Source organism: Puma concolor, chromosome A3 (genome assembly GCF_028749965.1).
Source record: "Puma concolor isolate L17-30 chromosome A3, mPumCon1.1.hap2, whole genome shotgun sequence".
NCBI classification, from domain to species: domain Eukaryota; kingdom Metazoa; phylum Chordata; class Mammalia; order Carnivora; family Felidae; genus Puma; species Puma concolor.
This window is the reverse complement of record NC_141669.1, coordinates 93,001,777-93,020,145: the sequence shown is the minus strand read 5'-3', so window position 1 is coordinate 93,020,145 and position 18,369 is coordinate 93,001,777. Positions and strand designations below refer to the sequence as shown.

The window sequence follows — 18,369 nt, the reverse complement described above, 5'->3', positions numbered from 1 at the left end:
AATGCCTAGGCTGGACAGCCTATTCTGCCATTCATTTTTAAAAATTTGCTTTGAATTCTCTTTAAATTGTTGTGAATATTCTTATGGACCTGACCACTCTTCTCGGAGGGGAGGAGCCGGTCTGCAAGAGGCCTCGTCCCCAAGGGCATCCTCTTACTCCCCAGAACTTGAGGCCCGAGTGGCCCATGGGCTTGCTCCTCCCCAGGAGCACGTGTTGTCCCTGTATAGACATTTGCAGAGTGACATGAACACCCACACTGCACAGAGGTGAGGGGCTTCAGAGTTCCTCACCTCCCCCGACAACAGTCTTCTAGGAACATGCTCTCCCTGCACTTGGCAAGTGACTGTGGCCTAAAGGGATGCCGGCAGGAGTCCTTCCCCTGGCAGCCAGAGGGATGGTACCATGCAAATCCAGGGACTGCATCTACAGGCTGAAACCAGGGCTGCTGCCGAAGCCTCGGCTGGCAGAGATGCCCCAGGGCAGCAGACCTCCACCAAGTGAGGGAGGTTGGGCAGAGCCCAACTCGTGTTTGGATGGAAATTCAAAGAGCTTAGAGAATATTAATGCCCATTACCTTAACCTTAATGGGAACAACTTCAAGGAAATGAATTTTGATTTAAATTTATCTAGAAAAGACCCATCAAAGTATTCATAATTTCCACTTTATTTTCTGTACAGGGTGATGTAAAACATACACACTCTTTCTGCTAAGGTAGAGTGATGGTCACACGGTTAGTTTTCATAATATAATCCTCCACCCGAGAGCTCAAGGGAGGAGACCCCGCGATGGCCGGCTCAGCACGTGGTGGCGGGAGCCTGCTCTGGTCCACAGCTCGCACTATGGGCAGGCGGGTCGCAGGTGGCATGCCGTGCTGCCGGGTCCTCCGACGGAAGCCACAAAGGTTTGCATTTGGACATTTTAAATGCACAGTATCAGAGGATACAATAAATGCACACACTTTGGTTACAGGGATGTCATCACGCACGGTCACAACTGTGCAAAAATACTGTTTTCAAATCATTAAATAAAAAAAGGAGGAACTCACATAAGCTATATAAAAATGTTGCCACAAAAAGCAAAGCTTTCCTGTGAGAAATTGTGACTGACTCGGACTATGAACTAACCCCTGATCTGCTAAAATACAAGAGCTGGAACATAAATACTCATTATATTTTGTTCATAAAGAATATTCTGTAACCCCTGAAAACTAACTCGGGCCTCAGTCATGGTACTACCCGACGTTGATGGGACATTTCAAAAGAAGGAAGTTTGGATAATGTTAACAGGACTGTTCTCATTTTCCTTTTATTTTCTGGCAGTTCTGTTCTAGCCATTACAATTATTTTAACTCTTTTCATGTAAATATTAAACACAGAAAATTAACTCAGCCACTGATCCCCGTTTACTTGTTTACTTCAATAAAAATAAGCAACTCTCCAACTGTTTTCACAAACCACACCACTTCCTCAGACAGGGCTTGTAGGGGGCATGAGCGCAGGGAAAGGAATTGCCTTAAGAGAAATCATCTTGTTCTTACTTCAAGTGGTCAGGCCAGAAGGTCCTTTCAACAAGTGAAACAAACCTTCACACTAGTGATTAAACAAGCACCTGGCAGGTAGGATTTAAATGCTCTCCAGGTGGGACAGACTCACAGCCTGAGGACACAGGCTAGGAAAGCACTCACCATGCCTCACTTTCACACAAGTGCATTCAGCTGGCTGTGGAACAGACTGAGCATAGGAAACCACTCTGTGCAAATCATTTCTTCATAAGAGATTCCAATAGGAAGTGAAGAAAGTAGCAAATGGGTCATGTTCTCAATTGTACCGTAAGTGATAGCCCTCTTTCCTCTAAGAATCCCAGACCTTTGGAGGAAGGAAGGAACACTCATCAGATTTCAGGGCCAAAGGCAAGAGTGTACCATGGCTTCTGACCTTCCTCTCTAGCCATCACTGACCTTCCTCCCCACCAGGCTACCTTGCACAGGTGACCCCACAACTGCAGCCAGGAAATCCTCAGCCACCTGAAGGACAGCCTCCACCACCAGGACTCAGCTGGCCCTTTCCAACTTCCTTTCTTGCTATGTTCTCCTTCATCCCAGCCCAACCTGCTTACCACCCCCATACCTTCCTTCTCTCTCAGCCCCTGGACTGGCCACACCCTCTGCTTCTGCCCAGCCAAAACCTACCAATCCCAGCTGAGGGACATCTAAAAATGAAAACACCCTTCAAATTCCAGTTACTATCTGACCTAACATGGGGAATTTCATTATCTGTATTTAAAGACAGCAGCATAATTTAGAAAGACCCCTAAACTAGTCTAGGAACAAATGCATATCAAACTTAAGTCATTTAAGCATAAGAATACGCACAGAGAAGATTCAGGAAATAAGAGCATGTCTAAAGCCACAGAATGTAAGCTTATAAGTCATTACAGCACATATTATGTAAACCAAAATGATACAACTAAATTAAAATATACAAGCTCAAACAACTCCATCAACCGAGAGGCAAATCGATCCTCCTCAGAAGCTGGTTGGCCTTCTTCCCTAACTGGACACACAGTAAACCCCTGTACCTGTACTTACCCCACCTAACCCAACACATTCAACAAATGGGTAAAATAATGACGGTTCTCTCAAGCTCTGACCTAGATAAAACCCAGCTCGGATGAGGAATCACATGGCGGGGGCACAGCAGGCACCATCTCAACGTGGGCAAGTATCTGAACATGAAAATAAAAGGGACATGCCAATTGAATCACATTTATGTGAATATAAAGAAAGGATTCCACCCCAACAAAAAGTGGAAACAAATTCCAGGAAAAGGAAAAATTGTTTCTTATAGATCTTACATGTGTGAGTGAGTACAAATTGGTCAAACTCACCCTGACATCCACCCATACACGTAAGCAAGCCCTGCCAGGAAGCTCCCTTTTCTCACAACGTAAGTCAGCGCTGCTGACAGACCCTGGATGTTCTGAATTTCCGCATGCACATCAGCAAATACAACAATATAAAAAGCAAACACACTGGTCACTAGCACCATCATAAGAATCACAACAACAAATAAACAATTTCTAATAAGTGAAGTCATAAAACTCATCCCTAACAGCCATCCTGAACTAAACATGTACATTTAGAGAATACATCCAGGTACGAATTTATAGAAAACAGGCAAAGCATCTATTACCATGATTAGGTTTGGTACTCCAGTCCAAGAAAATGACATCAAAATACGTGGCAAAGTTAAACATGGGCTCTGCAAATATCAAAATGATAGGAATAAGATTGTAAAGTGGTTCTCAAAAAACCTTGGGGGCTCCAGTGAGCATGGAATAGCCTATCACACCTACGAAATGCACAGGACCTTCCCAGCTGTCTGCTTCACAAAGACAAACACAGGGAGCTTACACATACACACACACATGGTTTGGCTCATATGCAAAGAATTAAGCCATTAAATGGGCATCCCATAAAGATCATGTGGCCCTAACATGAAACTAAAGAGGAGTCAGCTGCATGCCACAAAGACATAATGTTCACTTTAGGTCCCCGTCTCCTTCTCCATCCCCTTGGATGGACTTTTTGATACGAAGCAACATGGTCGTAAGCCACTGATCCAAGCGAGATATTGAGTCAAATTCCTTCACCTAGTTTAAAGAAAGAGGAACAGGAATTATTCCATGGAAATACAACCAAACACACAAAAAAATAATGCCCCAGGTTGTTTAAATATTTCCAGTGATAATCCTCCAACTTTTTTTCATTTAAACCTTTCATTCCAGTTTATAACTTTCATCTTTAAAAATAGTACGTTTTTTCATTATCCTAGGACTATTTTGGTGGAGCTAGCGACAAATTCCTGTGCTTTTTTATACTGCTCTGTATGCTAACATGCTAAACTCCTAACCACCTTTATAATTGGAAGAGCGTACGTCATGTCACAAAGGAAATGAGACTGTGTATAAGAAGAAAATGTGGAAAATTACTGGTGTTGCATGCATGAATGTGCTTGCAGACACAGAACATGTGAAAGCAGAATCCCTTTAACTCATTTCAACGCATTACCAAAGAGTGATATCTCAACAGCATGTGATGGTTTGGTAGCAAAAGTTAAATGGGAAAATATTCCTTTCTACTATCACTTCAAAGCCATGATGAATAAATTAATGGAGGATACTGAAAAATCTGCTGGATTCTAAACACAAGATGGCAAAAGATGGGAAAATAGAAAACTAATGAGCACAAAAAAAAGTCTTCCATTTTTTTATTCCAAGAATATAGCAAGCTCTCACTGCTTTGTTTTTATATTTTAAGCTATATTTAACTGATTTTACTTTAGTTATTTATGGATCAGGTATTTTCAAAGGAAAACATAAAAATAGCAAAGTGTAACAGTTTATGATACTCTCTCTTAAATTTGTCTCCCAGCTAAAGTCAGCATGGCTAATGAAACTAATTGTAAAGGTTTGTGGGATATATAAAACATGACCTTTGGAAAATACAACTTGGGTATATTGGATAAATGTTCAAACAAATGTTCCCCAATCCCCGTTCCAAAGCATTTATACAAGAAAAGGAAAAGAAGTTTCTGTAATTTAAACTTCAAAGAATGTACTGTATCCCAAACACATAACTTACTGCTTCAGTGTAAGCTTCACTGTTCTGTTCTTCATGAGCTTCTAGAAGTTTCTGGTAGCGTAAGTATGGAAAGGTTAGTTTGATAGGCTAAACAGTTCCACCCATGAATAGATACTTCAAATATAGAAATAGCCTTAGTATCACATTAACTGATGTTGCCAAACGCCTTACAGAATTGAGGAAATACTCAAATGTAAGCCAAGAGCTACCCTAAGGCAGGGACCCAGTTTTTGGGCTAACATTTCCGAGCTGCCTGGGTTAGAACACAATGCTTCCGTCTTTGACTCTGGTGGCATTTGAGACCCACTCTGCAAAGGCAGGAGAATGCCAGCGCTCCTCACAGAATTAGAACTTCACTTCAGATCCAATCCCACCTGACAGCAAAGACTGTTTTTCTTCTTCAAATTGTGATGTTACTTACTTTCAATAACTTACATTCTCTTGAATCAGTAAAGGCTGGAAACATTTCCTCATACTTCTCAAGAGCAAGCTAAAAGAGAAAAACACTTGTTAATGTGTGACTTGCTGAATCAGGAAATAAAGCACTTTCTATCTGAACATCCTAGTCCTTCAGTAAGATCTACCTGAAGCCTACTTAGATGTATAACAAGTATGCTGTTACACTATCAGCACAGGAAACCTATTCAATCTGAATTACCAACTTCAATTATGAATACATTTCTAAACTAATTTTTCTGAATTAGGTTGCTGTAGAGATGACAATGTGGACCAAATCAAATTCTTTTTATTAGTTTATTTTTGAGAGGCAGAGAGAGAGAGACAGAGTGTGAGTGGGGGAGGAGGTAGATAGAGAGGAAGACACAGAATCCGAAGCAGGCTCCAGGCTCTGAGCTGTCAGCACAGAGCCCGATGCGGGGCCTGAACTCACAAACCGTGAGATCATGACCTGAGCTGAAGCCGGGCACTCAACTGACTGAGCCACCCAGGCGCCCCACCAAATCTAATTCTTAAAAACAAACAGACAAGGTGTCCATTTCCATCCACTACACTGTCCAGATTGCAAATAAATCCCAGTGAGACCTTGGCTGGAGGCTGGAAGGAAGGACGCCTCCCCTTCAGTGGCTTTACTTCTGCCCTCCCACCTCCAGAAGGACACAGCAAGGATGCCCAAATCTCTGCCTCCTGTCTCCCCAATCCCCGTTCCAAATTGATTTTGGACTTTGAAAGAAAGGATGTTATTCTACTTTTACTTTTTCCCCCATAACCCCCTAATTTCTTTAAAGTAAAACCACTGAAGGGAATGTGACTACCAGTTTGGCAGCCGTAACAAGATTACAACTGGGATGCACAGCACAGTATCAGCATTATTATTATTATATTAATGAGGGCAGCTTGGTCTTGTTACAACCACTATCACTCAGTGAAGCACACCACGAATGACAGGGGGCCGGAGGCTTGTTCTCATGGGTCAAGTGCAGCAGAAACTGGCACTGCAGGCCTCCTTACCTTGGCATTCAGCTCATCTACTATGAAGTGACAGAGGGCTGCTTTAAAGAAGTAGTCCTTTGCACTGTACTTCAACAAAGGATTATCCATAGTGTTTGCCCCAACCTAGGCACAGAAAGCAGAATTAGATTTCAAAGGTTTGCCTTCCTATTAGGCAAACTGATCCTCATCTGCCCTTTAGAAGATACTTGTTTTATCTTACTTACATCAGTTTAGCCATAGATACATCCTTTTAACCCAGTATCACACACTAGGAAATTCTACTAGACAAGAAATGGAATTTAATACATAAAGTGCTAACCTGTTAAAAATGACCCAGAAGACTATTACTTTCAGGAAGACGGAATAGACATTATTTTTCTCCATCCCTCCGGCTAAGTGCAACTAAAAGCCCCATTTTATATAAAACCAACACAAGGAGACTGAAAGGAAGAGACACGCGGAAAACACAGCACGGGTTCCCTGGGTTTTCTTTTTCTTTCATAGATCCTGGACTTGGAACAAAAAGTTAGCAACCCATAAATGCCACACTAGATGCAGCAACGAGAGAGAGAGAGAGAGAGAGAGAGAGAGAGAGAGAATATACAGAAGTTTGCTTTGTCTAGCTGAAAGACCAGGAAAGGGGGAGCCTAGCAAGACAGAAAAGTTTAGGAAGTTACTGCTCTACTCCAAATACCACAGAAAACTGTGGCTCCACCCCCACTCACTTCAGCAAAGACCCCAGACATAGCTAAGATGTCCATCCTTCTGAGACTGCAAGGGAGATCCCCAAAGCCCTGCCCCCTGCCTAGGTGGCTTCACAAAGGCCCAGTAGGGAACCAAGCCTTCATCCCCACCAGCTAGTAGTGGCCCATCCTTCACCCCTGCTTCCAGGCAGTGGAGACCTGGAGACCTCCTGGGGAGCCTGGGCCTCACTTCCACCCAGTAGGAAGGAGGGAGGGGTCATCCCCCATCTCCCAGCAGGTGAGATGTCAGAAGAGGCCTATGGAGGCTTAAAACTTCCACCGCCACCTGGCAGAGCAACCCCAATATAGTATTGGTGGCCGCCTCCACCCAGCAACAGTAGTGAGGGCCCAGACATTAATGGAGGCCGAGTGGGGGCTGAGCTTCAAGCTCCAGCCAGCGGCAGTGAAGCGACAGGCCCCTACTGCAACCAGAGCAGGGTCACAGGACATTAGCTGAGAGGAAAGGTTTAAATAGGTTCCAGTCCAGTTGTCAACAGTAACTCACTCACAACACCAAAAAAGGAGATATTAACCTGAATGGAAAACAACAACCAAAAGATGACAGCTTTGAGGGGATAGAATTGTTAGAATTACACAACAAAGATTTAAAAGGAGCCCTAATAAAAATGCTTCAAGCAGCAATTACAAAATAATGCTTAAAACTAAAGATAAAACAGAAAGCATCAACAAAGAAAAAGAAATTTCTAGCAGAAAAAAAAAATCCATAAGATATTAAAAAAAAAAAAAAAAGTAGAAATTTCAGAACTGAAAAACACAATAACCAGTATAAAAAGTGGATAGGCTCAACAGCAGGATACATGGAAAAGAAGAATCAGTGAACTAATGACAGAAATTAGTAATCAGAAATTACTCAGTTTCAACAACAGAGAGCAGACAGATTGAAAAAAAAAACAAAAAACAAAACAAAACAAAAAAAACAAATGAACAGAGTATCCGGGACTATCAGACTATAAAACAAAGTCTAATACTCAAGTTGTCCGAGTCCTGGGAGAAGAGAACAGAGAGAGGGGCTGAAAAAGTACTTGAAGAAATAATGGCTGAAACTTCCTAAATGTGGCAAGAAACATAAACTTACAGACTCAAGACGGTTAGTGAAACCCAAACAGGATGAAAGCAAAAATACCCGGGCCAAGCTGAATAAAATTCTGAAAAACTGAAGCCAAGGACAAAATGTTAAAAGCAGCCAGAAAAAAATGATACCTTATCTACAGGAGAAAAACAACTTGAACGACAGCAGACTTCTCAGAAGTCGTAAGTGGCACATTTTTCAGGTACTAAAGAAATCAATTGTCAACCCAGAGCTGTATACCCTGGGAAAAGATGCTTCAAGAATAAAGGGGAAATGAAAACATTCACAGACGAAGGAACACTAAGAGAATTTGTCACCAGTAAACCTGACCTAAAAAAAATGGCAAAAGGGTATCTGTTCTTTAAATGCAAAGGAAAAAATGAAAGAAGTAATCTTAGAACATCAGAAGAAAGAAAGAACATAGTAAGCAAAATATGGGTAATACAATGGGCTTTTCCTGTCTTCTTGGGTTTTTTAAATTATGTTGGACAGTTTAGGTAAAAATTATATCATTGACTGAGGTAGTTCTCAAAGTATGGAGAGAAAATTATAAATTGAATGAAGAGGAGAAAGGGACAGAAAGGAAGGTTTCTATATTTCACTGGAAATAATAAAAATGATGGTACCATTAGCTTGTGATAAATTCTGTACATGGTATACCTAGAACAATCACTAAAAACAGCTACTCAAAGACATTTACTTGAAAACACTATAATCAAGCAACCCACTATAAGTTATGGCAGGACAAAGAAAACAAAAAACAAAAAACAGAGCATAAATAGAAAGTAATAAATAAAATGGCAGACTTAAGTCCTGATATATCAAAAATTACATTAAATGTGAATGCTCCAAGTAAACCAATTAAAAGACAGACATTAGTAGAGTAGATTAAAAAGCATGGCATAACTACATGCTGTCCACAAGAAACTCACTAGATTAATTACGGTAATATAGGCAGGCTGAATGAAAAAGATGGGAAAAGCTATCTCATATAGACATTAACCAAAAGCAAGCTGGAGGCTATATTAATATTAGGTAAAGTAGCCTTCAGAGCAAAGAAAATTAACAGAAACAGAGGAAGACATTATAAAATGATAAGAGTATCAACGTACCAAAAAAACATGGCAATCCTAACCATGTATGCAGCAAACAGAGCTGCAAAATATGCGAAGCAAAGACTGACAGAAATGAAAGAAGAGAGACAAATCCACAATCACAGTTGGAGACTCCAACACTCCATTCTCAACAATGGACAGAAATAGAGTATACAGAAAAACTCAACAACGCCATCAACCAAGAAAGTCTAATCAACATTACAGAACATGCCACCAAGCAACAGCAGAACCACGGAACAAATGCCAAGTTAGACCATGTTCTGAGCCATAAAACAACTTTAACAAATTGGTAAGAATTGAAATCACACAGAGTGTGTTCTCCAGCTACAATGGAATCAAACTAGAAATCAACAGAAAGATAAACAGGAAAATCTCCAAACACTTGGTAATTAACCAAAACATTTCTAAATAATCCACGGAAATCAATAAATACAATGAAATAAATAAAACAATTTAACAGAATTGTGAGACACAAAGCATTGTTTAGAGGGGAAACGGATAGCACTCAACATGTATACACAACAAAGAGGAAAATCAGTAAGCTCAGCTCCCACCTCAACTCCCTAAAAAAGGAAGAACAAAATAAATCTAAAGACAGTTAGGAGGATGAAATAATAGCATTAGAAATCAAAGAAATTGAAAACAGAAAAACAGAGAAAATCACTGAATTCTACCAAATGTTTAAAGAGAGGACATCAATCCCTCACAAATTCTTCCAGAGACGGGAAAATATTTCCCAACTCATTCCATGAGGCCAGTATTACTTTCCTGCCAAAATCAAAGATCTCACAAGAAAATTAAAGAATACAGATTGAAAATCCTCCACAAAATACTAGCAAACGAACTCTGACAACTTTAAAAAGGCTTACACATTATGACTATACAGTAAAAAATTAATTTTGTCCAAAGTGAGGTCTTGCTTTTGTCTGTGGCTCCTGGGAAGTCATCTCTAAGCCCTTGCTTGGAATGTCCTACCTGAAGAGTATTTTTGTTTACCTGAGTGTCTCTGACAATGTGGTTCAGCTCAACATATGGAGGGACTGGAGAATAAGATCAGCCATGTCTATGAGCCACAATAAAAATTCTAGATGCCAAGCGCAGGTGAACTTCTTCCCCTGTTGGTAATGCTCCATGCATATTTTCACACATTGTTGCTGGGGGAAGTACTCCACTGGGGAAGGACAATAGGAAGTTCCACACTTGCAACTCTCCCGGACCCTGCTCCTAAGCACCTCTTTCTTTCACTGATTTTAATCTGTATCCTTCTGGTATAATAAACCATAACTGTGGCATAATAGCTTTCACTGAGTCCTATGGGTCCTTCTAGAGAATTATCAAACCTGAAGGTGCCCTTGAAGACCCCCAAACTTTGCAATAATCAAGCAGGATTTATCCCAGGAATGTAAGGTTGGTTCAAAACATGAAAATCCACCAATAAAATACACCACACTAATAAAGAACAAAAACCATATGATCATTTCAACAGAAACAGAAAAAAAGCACTTGACAAAACCCAATATGCTTTGAGGATAAAAACACTCAACAAACTAGGAAGAGAAGGGAACTTCCTCAAACTAATAGAGGGTATCTGCAGAAGACTTACAGCTAACATATTATTTAATGATGGAAGACGAAAAGCTTTCTGTCTAAAATGGGAATAAGACAAGGATGTGTGCTCTTGCTACTTATTTACCATTGTTCAGGAGGGTCTAGCCAGGGTAACTAACAAGAAAATGAAGTAAAAGGCATCCAGATTTGAAAACAGGTAAAACTATAGCTATCTGTGGATGACATGAATACATGATTTTCTAAAAAGAAATCAAAACAAACAAACAAATAAACAAAAACCCCAAACCCACTAGAGTTAATAAACTAGTTCAGTAAGGTGGCAGTATATAAAACTAGCAAATAAATAAAAATAAAACTAGCAATTAACAATCTGAAAGGAAACAGAGAAAACAATTCCATTTACAACAGCATCAAAAAGAATAATATACTTAGCAGTATATGTAACTAAAGAAGCGCAAGGCTTGCGCACTTTTTAAAAACTATAAAATATTATTGAACAAAATTAAAGAAGATCTAAATACATGAAAAGGCACCCTGTATTCAGAGTTTGGAAGATTTAATGATGTTAAGATGTCAATACTTTCCAAATTGGTCTACAGATTCAATGCAATCCCCATCAAATTCCAGCTGGCTTTTTAGCACAGGTAAGTTGATCCTAAAATTCATATGGAAATGCTAGGGTCCCTGAATAGCTAAAACAATCTTGAAAAAAAGCAAGAAAAAAAGCTGGAGGACTCACAGTTCCTGATTTCAAAACTACATAATCAAAACAGTGTGATTGATACTGGCAGAAAGACAGACATATAAGGCCAATGGGATAGAAGAGATGGTCAAATAGAATATCCGTTAAATAATTTCCAGTGAGGGGTCCAAGACTATATTCAATGGCAAAAGAACAGTATATTCAACAAACACTGCTGGGAAAACTGAATATCCACAAGCAAAAGAATGAAGGTGGACCCTTACCTAACACTATACACAAAACACTATATACCCATAATGAAAGACCTAAACAGAAGACCTCCAATTATAAAACTCTTACAACAAAACAGGGGAGAAGCTTTCAGGACCCTAGGTTTGGCAATGACTTCTTGAATATGATGTGAAAAACACAGGTAACAACAAAAAAACAGAGAAACTGGATTTCATCAAAGTTAAAAACTACGTATCAGAGGACACCAACAACAGAGTAAAAAAAGCAATCCACAGAATGGGAGAAAATATATAAAGAATTTCTAAAATGTAATACAACCCAACTCAAAATCAGGTAAAGGAACTGAACCAACATTTCTCCAATGAAGATAGACAAATGGCCAACAAGCTGGGGTGCCTGGGTGGCTCAGATGGCTAAGCGTCTGACTTCAGCTCAGGTCATGATCTCACGGCTTGTGGGTTCGAGTCCTGCATTGAGCTCTGTGCTGACAGCTCAGAGCCTGGAGCCTGCTTCGGATTCTGTGTGTCTCTCTCTCTGTTCCTCCCCCACTCATGCTCTCAGCCTGTCTCTCAAAATAAATAAATAAACATTTAAAAAAATGGCCAACAAGCACATGAAAAGGGTCTCAACATCACTAACCATCAGGGTAATGGAAACCAAAACCACAATGAAGTGTGACTTCATGCTCATTAGGGTAGCTATTATCAAAAACCCAGAAACCAGAAGGCATTGGTGAGGATGTAGAGCAACTGGAACCCGTGCACATTGCTGGTGGGAACGTAAACTGGTGCAGTCACTGTGGAAAAGTTTGGCAGTTCCTCAAAAAGTTAAAAACAGGGGCACCTGTGTGGCTCAGCTGGTTAAGTGTCTGACTCTTGGTTTTGGCCCACGTCATGATCTCACAATTTGTGAGATGGAGCCCTGCATCGGGCTCTGTGCTGACAGCATGGAACCTGTTTGGCATTCTGTCTCCCCATCTCTCTCTGCCCCTCTCTCGCTTGCACGCTCTCTCTCAAAAAAAAAAGGTAGAAACAGACTTGCTTCATAAACCAGCAATCCCAATCCTAGGTATATATACAACCAAGGGAACGGCAAACATACCGCCACAAAAACATGAATACAAGTTTTCAGAGCAGAATTATTCATAATAGTTCAAGTGAAAAAAGCTCAAATGTTCATTAAGTGATAAACAGGTAAACTAACCACAGAATATTACTCAGCTATGAAAAGTATCATTACACGCTAAAACAAACGTGTTTCAAGGTTTTAAGAAGAACCTTGAAAAAACTATGCTAAGCAAAAGAAGCCAGTCACAAAAGGCCACATTTCCTAGAAGGCCTAGAATAAACAAGTCCACTGAGACAGAAAGTAGAGAGTGGTTTCAGAGACCAAGAGAAGGGGATATAGGAGTGTCTTCTGGGGGATGATGAAAATGATTTGGAATTAGGTACTGGTGATGGTTACACAACTTTGTGAATATACTAAAACCTACTGACTTGTATTCTTTACCAGGATGAATTATATGATGTGTGAATTATATCTTTTTTTTTTTAATTTTTTTTTAACATTTATTCATTTTTGAGACAGAGAGAGACAGAGCATGAACAGGGGAAGGTCAGAGAGAGAGGGAGACACAGAATCTGAAGCAGGCTGCAGGCTCTGAGCTGTCAGCACAGAGCCCGATGTGGGGCTCGAATTCACAGACCGTGAGATCATGACCTGAGCCGAAGTCGGACGCCCAACCGACTGAGCCACCCAGGCGCCCCAAATTATATCTTGATAAAAAGGAAAATTAAATAAAGTTTAATTAAAAAAAAAGACTCAGAGTGACTTCCACTGTAAGTCGGCAAGACTGCGGCAGCCTCACCTGCTCGTAGATCTCGATGGCTTTCTGGTACTGCTCCAGCTGGGCGGCATATGCTGCCACTTTCAGCAGACACTTGTTAGCTGAACTGCAATCAAGAACCAGAGCAGAGCAAGTAACAATCCAATGGAAAAATGGAAACGTATTCCAGTACACCCTCATTTGGTACAGCCCGATATGCTCACAGAGTATGGTGAAGGTTTTTCTTTTACCACACATAACAAAACCCATTTAATTATATTAAGAAAAACAACACTTGCCTGTTGGATTCTTCCCCTTTGTAATAATCAGCTGATTGTTCATAATGTGCGATAGCCTGAAAAACACAAATGTATTTTACCCAAATTAACTTGTCTGAAGAACTACGTTTAAGAATTACAACTGCATAGGTATTATTCCTATAGCTAAACCTATTTCAACAGCACACCTTTCATAACTTGGCCTCCTTTAATTGAGGAATAGAATATAGCATGCATATCCGGAATACTCACTGTCCACCAAACTTTCTTCTTCCCTTCCTCCAAGGCAAATGCCCAGCTACACTATTTCTCCAGCCCCTACTTGCAGTTCCAGGCAGCTGTGACCTGCTGTTTCCAACAGAATGTAAAGAGACATGCTGTGGGCCTCTACAAGGCTTGCCTCATCCACCTGAACATGTATTCTTCTTCAGGCCTCATCCCTTTCAATGAGCTAGAATGGCAATGACCAAGTTTGGAGTGACAGTGGAAGCCACAAATCGAAGATGGCAGAACTGTCCACCTTGTTCCAAAATAACTACAAAGGGCAGAATGTACCTCAATCACCATGTACCCACTGCTGCCAAAACCGGAACAGCTACGCTGGATGGTTATTTTAGAGACACACAAAGCCCTATTACATTTTAGGTCTACAGCTTGCCTCAGCAGCATAGACTTTCCTCATCAATACCTTAAGTGTCATCTAGAATAATAGTGTTGCCTTCAATCTAAAATGTGTGGTGATGAATTAACAGTCAAGTGGAGAGGAAACAGAGGTTTTAAGCTGGAAAGCTAGAAGCCCTTGTCACGCTGTGGCATAACAGTTAGTGAAATCAAGCATATGACAGCTCAGAAGGCAGAACACATCCCTACTGGATCCAGAAACTCTACAGGAAGAAGCTGTATGGAAAGAGACAGATAATAGTGTGTATTGCTGTTTTCAGCAAAGCTTTGTAAGAGAGAACTCTGGAAATAATTAGCTTGTTTTGTAGGCAATTATGAAAGAAAACAAAGTCCAGTGATAGGGCCTCATACAACTGGAAAGGCCAATGGCTTCTATACCCCAAATGGCAAAAGAGAAGTCTGAACAGTTTAAACTAGGGGCCTGGCAAACTTTTCTGTAACAGCCCGGGTTATAAATATTTTAGGCTTTGTGAGTCATATGATGTATTGCAACAACTTAGTTCTGCGGTACCACAAAAGCAGCCACAAACAGTAAACAAATGAGTGTGTCTATGTTCCAAAAGCTTTATTTATGGACAATTTTAATTTCACATGGTTTTTACATGTTGTGAAGTGCTGTTTTCTGACTAATGATTAAAAAACATGAAAACTATTCTTAACTTGGGTATACACAAACAGGTGGTGGGTTTGTAGACCTCTGCCTTAAATTTCAAGGTTTTCCCAGTAAGCCATAAAGAGAAAGATGGCTGGTATCAGACTACAGGTGCTCCCTTCCCACTAAGCCCATAGCTTCAAGGAAGTCCTATCCAATGACTGAACAGAGAGGCACAAAGACAAGAAAACAACAAACAGGCTAGGGAACTATGTTAAAGATCACTCTAGCTGTGGTTCCTGGGAGCTGACTGGAAGCAGAAAGACCTGGCCATAAAGCCTCAGCCCCCACCTTCTTGCAGGTACTAGTGTAATGATCAAGACCAACACTGATTTGGTTTACAAAATTTGTTTACCTCTGAGGCCAACATTAGCCATGTCTGGACTGCAGAGCATCATGGACGGTTTGTGAAAAACTGACACTTCTGGGCTTGAATAATTATGTTTTGGGTTCATTTGGTCAGCCTACCCTAACTAATATACTCCCCAAACAAATCTTCTGAGTATTATTTATAACAGGGGCAAAACTGGAAACAATGTAAATGGTTAAATATAATAAACTACTATGCTAAGATTAAGAATAATGACAGAAAGTATCAATACGGAAAGTTCTCCATGTAATATTAAATTAACAAACAGCCATGAAAGAACAGATACATTGCAGTCCTCTTTTCACACATACATAGACACATAGGGAAACCATCTGGAATAGATTCCCTGCACACTTATCAGAGCTGTCACATACACAAATGTGTGGGATGATGTGATGAATATATATGTTCTCCCTCTAAAATGTAAGCTCTGTAAGGGCAGGTGTCACCATTATGTCGCTGAACCTAGCAGAGTGTTGATCATATAGTAGGTGCTCAATAAACAGATGCTAAGTGAGTAAAGGCAGACTGCATTTCAAGTGATAGCCCCCTACTAAACTACTGCCAATATCTTAATCTGGAATGCCCAGAAAGTGTTTCAGTCAATTCCTAATTAATCGAAAGTAATCTTCTTTGAACTGTTCCCACGCTCTCTAAAAGTATTTAACACAGTTTTCCATTGTAACAGATGGGGTAAAGTATGAGAAATGTGACTGAATCTTTACTAAAGAGTGTCAGATGATATAACCTCAGGGAGTGGGGCCAGGGGGTGGGGGTGGGGACTCTCACTACTTATCTTTCTAGTTCTCACAACACCAGAACTCAATGAACAGTATTGGGTTAACTGTATGTAACTGCGGTTTTGAGGTAAAAATAAGTGGCCAAATATGGACAATTTGGTTTAACCTAATACTTATTAAGTAATGATGCTGGTTCATCAAAATGTAACTGTAAACTACAGCTAGAGTCATCACAGTAAAAATAAATTTAAAGCTTAGTTTTTAATAGTGCTAATTAAGCCAATAATGAAACTTTATAATACTTCCAAGTTTTGACAGAGGTTATAGTTGAAAGCAAATCTTATCTAGTGGCTTAACAGAGAAGTTTCAGAGAAAAGAGGTTGGCACAGGTTATCATTGGATGTTCACACCTAGTTTGGAGCTTTAACATGCAGTGAAATTTACCAGTCACAAGTAGACCCTCGCACCTTATAAAATTACCCACTGTTTTTTACAATTTAACAGACCATGATAAATATCAAAAGTAGAAGACAGCCAGCAATAATAACTGCACACATAACTATAAACCCAGACACAAAATCATCCTGTTATCCTGTTATTTAAGTAGCCCACCAAAGGAACTACATTCATATTCTTTTTTGGGGAATCTGGTGAAGGTCACAATGCTGGAAAATACATGAATCCTGAAATGAGAGACAACACTCTTTAGGACTGCAGTCCTCATCAGTCTTAAAGCAAATGCAATTTCCACATCTCAAGCTTAAGAGTCCACTTTATAGGTCAACTTAACCTTCAGATGGGATCAACTCTTTTAGAATATATACCTCCAGACAGGACATGAACTTGCCATAGGCACATCCTACATGGTAACCAATAGTATTAAATCATGTTCTCCAGGGGCTGAAACAGAAATGGTCACAATTCCTCTGGGTCATTTAAAAGCCCATTTGAAAAGGACCCATTTATTAGTTTGTTTAATGTTTTATTTCATGAAATCAAAGGAATAATGTGAGCCTTTGAAACTTCACACACTTCATTGGTCACTAGCTAAAGTCTGTGCACGACTTATAGAACATACAGTGGCTTATATTAACAGAGAAGAAATTCATTTGTAATAAATAAAATGTAAGGTACCTTAATAGAACTGATTTTCAAACTTAAATTTCAAGTACTGACCATAATCTGGTGAGTCCAACCAAGGAAGCAAGGGTAATGATTTCTAAACACAGGAAACCAAACATCAGGGAATATGCAAGGTAACCCTCTGTGTGCTGAGTAATATTCTTTTTTTTTTTTTTTTTAATGTTTATTTATTTTTGAGAGAGACAGAGCATGAGTAGGGGAGGGGCAGAGAGACAGGGAGACACAGAATCCAAAACAGGCTCCAGGCTTTGAGCGGTCAGCACAGAGCCCAACGCAGGGCTTGAATTCACAAGCCATGAGATCATGACCTGAGCTGAAGTTGGACACTTAACCCACTGAGTCACCCAAGTGCCCCATGCTGAGTAGGGTTCTTAAACTGCTTTTAAAAGGGCATGTCACATTAGTGTAGGGAGATGCCACCTGCTGGCCAACTTGCAGAATGGCAGGAGCACCATGAGTTCTGGGGGGATTCAGAAGCTGACAAAACACATTTTTTTTTAAAAGAAGGAAAACAAGAGAACACTACAGATCATTTTATCCACCTGAATTTCACAAACGGAGACCCATGTGTGAAGTGGTTGCTCGAGAGCATGCCCTGGCAGCAGAGACGGCACAGTGCTGCAGGCTCCTGTCTCCAGCGTACTCTCCTGACCACCCTGGGTGAAGCCAACGAAGGAGCCTCCACTGGAAAGATGGTCTGCATGAGTGCTTGTCCCCCTAAGATGATTCAACCTTGGTGAAGATACTGTGCCCACCCAAGACACCCTGAAAAATAAATATCCCAGCCACACCAGACCCATCTCCTTTCTGTTCCATCACCAATTCTGCAGCAGGGAGCACAGAAGGGCTCAGGTCTGGGTCTCCCCATCCTCTCCAGGGTCTGCAGATAACCTCTCTGATGAGAAGGGCCACATGCAATGCAGTCAGTGGCTCTGATTTAGTCAAGATTGGAGCACCCTTAGAAAACCATGGCATATATGACAAAATGGCCAAATCATGAATTCTATTAAATAAGTCACAGTGAGTTTTGTGCTACATAACCACAAGGTGGTGATCAGCATGAAGTCAGAGGGTGAAGGTTAACAATTCCAGTCCAACTTTAGTAGTCAGAGACACCTCCCCAAACGAAGATTCTA

General features: G+C 40.5%; 1 protein-coding gene across 5 annotated transcripts in view; it reads right to left on the bottom strand.

Annotated features, from left to right (window-relative positions):
* Positions 1–647: 647 nt before the first annotated feature.
* The window catches only part of NAPB (NSF attachment protein beta), a 40,603-nt gene continuing 22,881 nt past the window's right edge, over positions 648–18,369 (bottom strand). For 4 of the 5 annotated variants that reach the window (XM_025931931.2, XM_086701550.1, XM_025931929.2 and 1 more), the window contains 6 exons: positions 13,669–13,724; positions 13,412–13,496; positions 6,112–6,216; positions 5,066–5,134; positions 4,645–4,695; positions 648–3,653 (listed from right to left, as the gene is read on the bottom strand). In XM_025931931.2, coding sequence (XP_025787716.1) covers positions 3,543–3,653; positions 4,645–4,695; positions 5,066–5,134; positions 6,112–6,216; positions 13,412–13,496; positions 13,669–13,724 — 477 coding nt within the window. In that variant the 3' untranslated portion in view covers positions 648–3,542. The remainder of the gene's footprint in view (positions 3,654–4,644; positions 4,696–5,065; positions 5,135–6,111; positions 6,217–13,411; positions 13,497–13,668; positions 13,725–18,369) is intronic. The other variant, XM_086701551.1, reaches the window with a different exon arrangement.